Source organism: Rhinichthys klamathensis, unplaced genomic scaffold, assembly GCF_029890125.1.
Source record: "Rhinichthys klamathensis goyatoka isolate OS25496 unplaced genomic scaffold, OSU_Roscu_1.1 h1tg000314l_1, whole genome shotgun sequence".
In the NCBI taxonomy this organism is placed as follows: domain Eukaryota; kingdom Metazoa; phylum Chordata; class Actinopteri; order Cypriniformes; family Leuciscidae; genus Rhinichthys; species Rhinichthys klamathensis.
The window spans coordinates 1142896-1145209 of NW_026606832.1; the positions used below are offsets into that span (position 1 = coordinate 1142896).

At 33.5% G+C, this 2314-nt stretch overlaps 1 protein-coding gene across 1 annotated transcript; it reads left to right on the forward strand.

Annotated features, from left to right (window-relative positions):
* Positions 1-427: 427 nt before the first annotated feature.
* On the forward strand, positions 428-1658 carry or42b1 (odorant receptor, family 42, subfamily B, member 1). Its single transcript, XM_056271288.1, has one exon. It carries the CDS (start codon positions 448-450, stop codon positions 1405-1407), a length of 960 nt encoding a protein of 319 aa, XP_056127263.1. The 5' UTR covers positions 428-447; the 3' UTR covers positions 1408-1658.
* The last annotated feature ends 656 nt before the right edge of the window (positions 1659-2314 follow it).

Genomic DNA, 2314 nt, shown 5'->3' on the forward strand with positions numbered 1-2314 from the left:
AGTTCAATATGTATAAGGTCAGGGGAAGTCTTTTTACAGTATATGTGTGCCTGTTAGATTTACTGTATTGTGCTGCTTTTCACCTTTCTGTGAGTATATCAAAGCTACTGATCCTGAAATCTTGCATATTATACACAAAATGTTAGTCCAATTAGGCAATTGAAGTTTAAAGATCCATGTTAAAATATAATTGGTTGCTTGAAATATCTTATATGCTTATATTTTTAGTCTTGTTTTGCAGGGATCAAGTTAAGAGTCTTAAGTATGGGAAATAATAATGTATTATAATTGCTTAAGGTCAAATTGGAGTAAAAATATCTATCTTAGATTCCCATGTTGCAGTATTTGTTAACATAATGAAAGAATTTCTTACAACTCTGAATAATGTACTTTTTTTTTTTTTGTTGTCCAGACAGGATGAATACAGAATCAGTGAGTGAACTGACCATGAATGAAGATTTATCTGAAAACAGGAATATTTCTATTCCATCTTATTTCTATATCAGAGGTTTTTCTGGTATACCTCACATAAGATATTATTACATGTTCTTGTTTTTTGTTTACATTATTTCTTTGCTTGGAAACTCATGCCTCATGCTTGTTATCATTATAGACCGAACTCTTCACACTCCTAAATATATCGCTGTCTTTAATTTATCACTGACAGACATTTGTGGGAGTACCGCTGTAATCCCTCAGCTACTGGACACATTTTTGTTTGGGAATCAGTTGATCTCGTATGGATTGTGTTTGTGCAATATGTTCTCTGTCTTTGTATCTATTACAACACAGTCACTAACTCTTGCTGTTCTGTCTTTTGACAGATTCATAGCCATTTGTTTACCACTGAGGTATCATATGATTGTGACTCATAGATCAATGCTTATTATAAGTGGAGTCACATGGGTAGTGGCACTGCTTATGGTAACTGTTGCTACAATCTTCATCAGTAGACTTTCTTTCTGCAGAGTTATTGTCATCATAAAGAGTTTCTACTGTGATCATGGGCCTATATATCGCTCTGCCTGTAGCAATAACTTTCCAAGTTCTGTGATAAGTGATTTTTACCCGATAATGATTATCGGGTTTCCAGTATTTTTTATCATCTTTTCATATACATGCATAGCTGTAACATTGTTTAGAATTACAACCCCACAAGACCGTCAAAGAGCCACAAAAACATGTACTGCTCATTTAATATTAGTGGCTATATTTTATGCTCCCATCACGTTTACATATGCACTTGCGCCCATTATAGACACTAACACAAGGATCATTAATCTCTCTCTGACCTCTGCACTTCCTCCAATGCTTAACCCTATAATCTACACAATCAAGACGGAGGAGTTCATGGTGTCTGTGAAGAGGCTTCTTAAACGGAGAATCATATTTCCATCTCCAAAATAAACCTCTTTTTCCACATTGTAATTACATTATTAGACGCTTTTGTGGTTTTTATTGTTTTTTTTTCTGTGGATGTTTAGAATAATTTATGCTTCTATAATATCACAGGTTATAAAAAGTCAGACAACAGGTATCATGACCTTATAAACCCACAACAAATTTTGAAACCACCAACAAACTATTGATGGGTTTGGTGATACCTGTTGATAATTTCCCTATCTGACATGGCGACACACGAAACGCGAGGAAAAGAAGTTAGCTGATTGTTTAAACAGCTTGTATGCTAGGCCTATACATTTCGGTGGAATTACACAATCGGTCTTATAGAGGATTATTTTCTGGAGAACGATGGTGATGACTAGAGCTGTGAATATAATCGTTTTTCCGATGCATCTCGATGCATGCTGACATAAACGATTCTGCAATGATACACAAAAACAAAATAATAGGCCTATCATACATATTAATATACAGGGTTTTTTTGTAGGCTAAATAAAGAACGCGCATTATATATTAATAAAAAAGTTGTGTATGTCCTTCGAAAGCAAAGCACTTGCGTCTGGTGTTTCAGTTTGTAAGAAAAGAACATTCATGAATAAGAAGGGCATTTCTTTTCCTGTGTAATCCCAGATTTACTCCAAATGTTAAAAAATAGCCCTAGTTATTACCCCCAATAATAGTCTATTGATGTTTTATAAATGCATTAATTTATATATTAACGACATTTTCTACTGATATTTCATTATACCACTAACGTTATACAAATCATTACATTGAACTGACTTGGTAAATCAAGCTGTTATGTTACCCACCATACATTTCAATGTTTCACGCTTTTTGGACATGCACATCATAATAAATACTTGTATACTAAATCTAATAAATAAAAACTTGTTTTACATAACTTTAA

Excerpts from the sequence above, each read along its gene's own strand:
- or42b1 (XM_056271288.1), top strand. The coding sequence starts at position 448 with ATGAATGAAGATTTATCTGAAAACAGGAATATTTCTATTCCATCTTAT.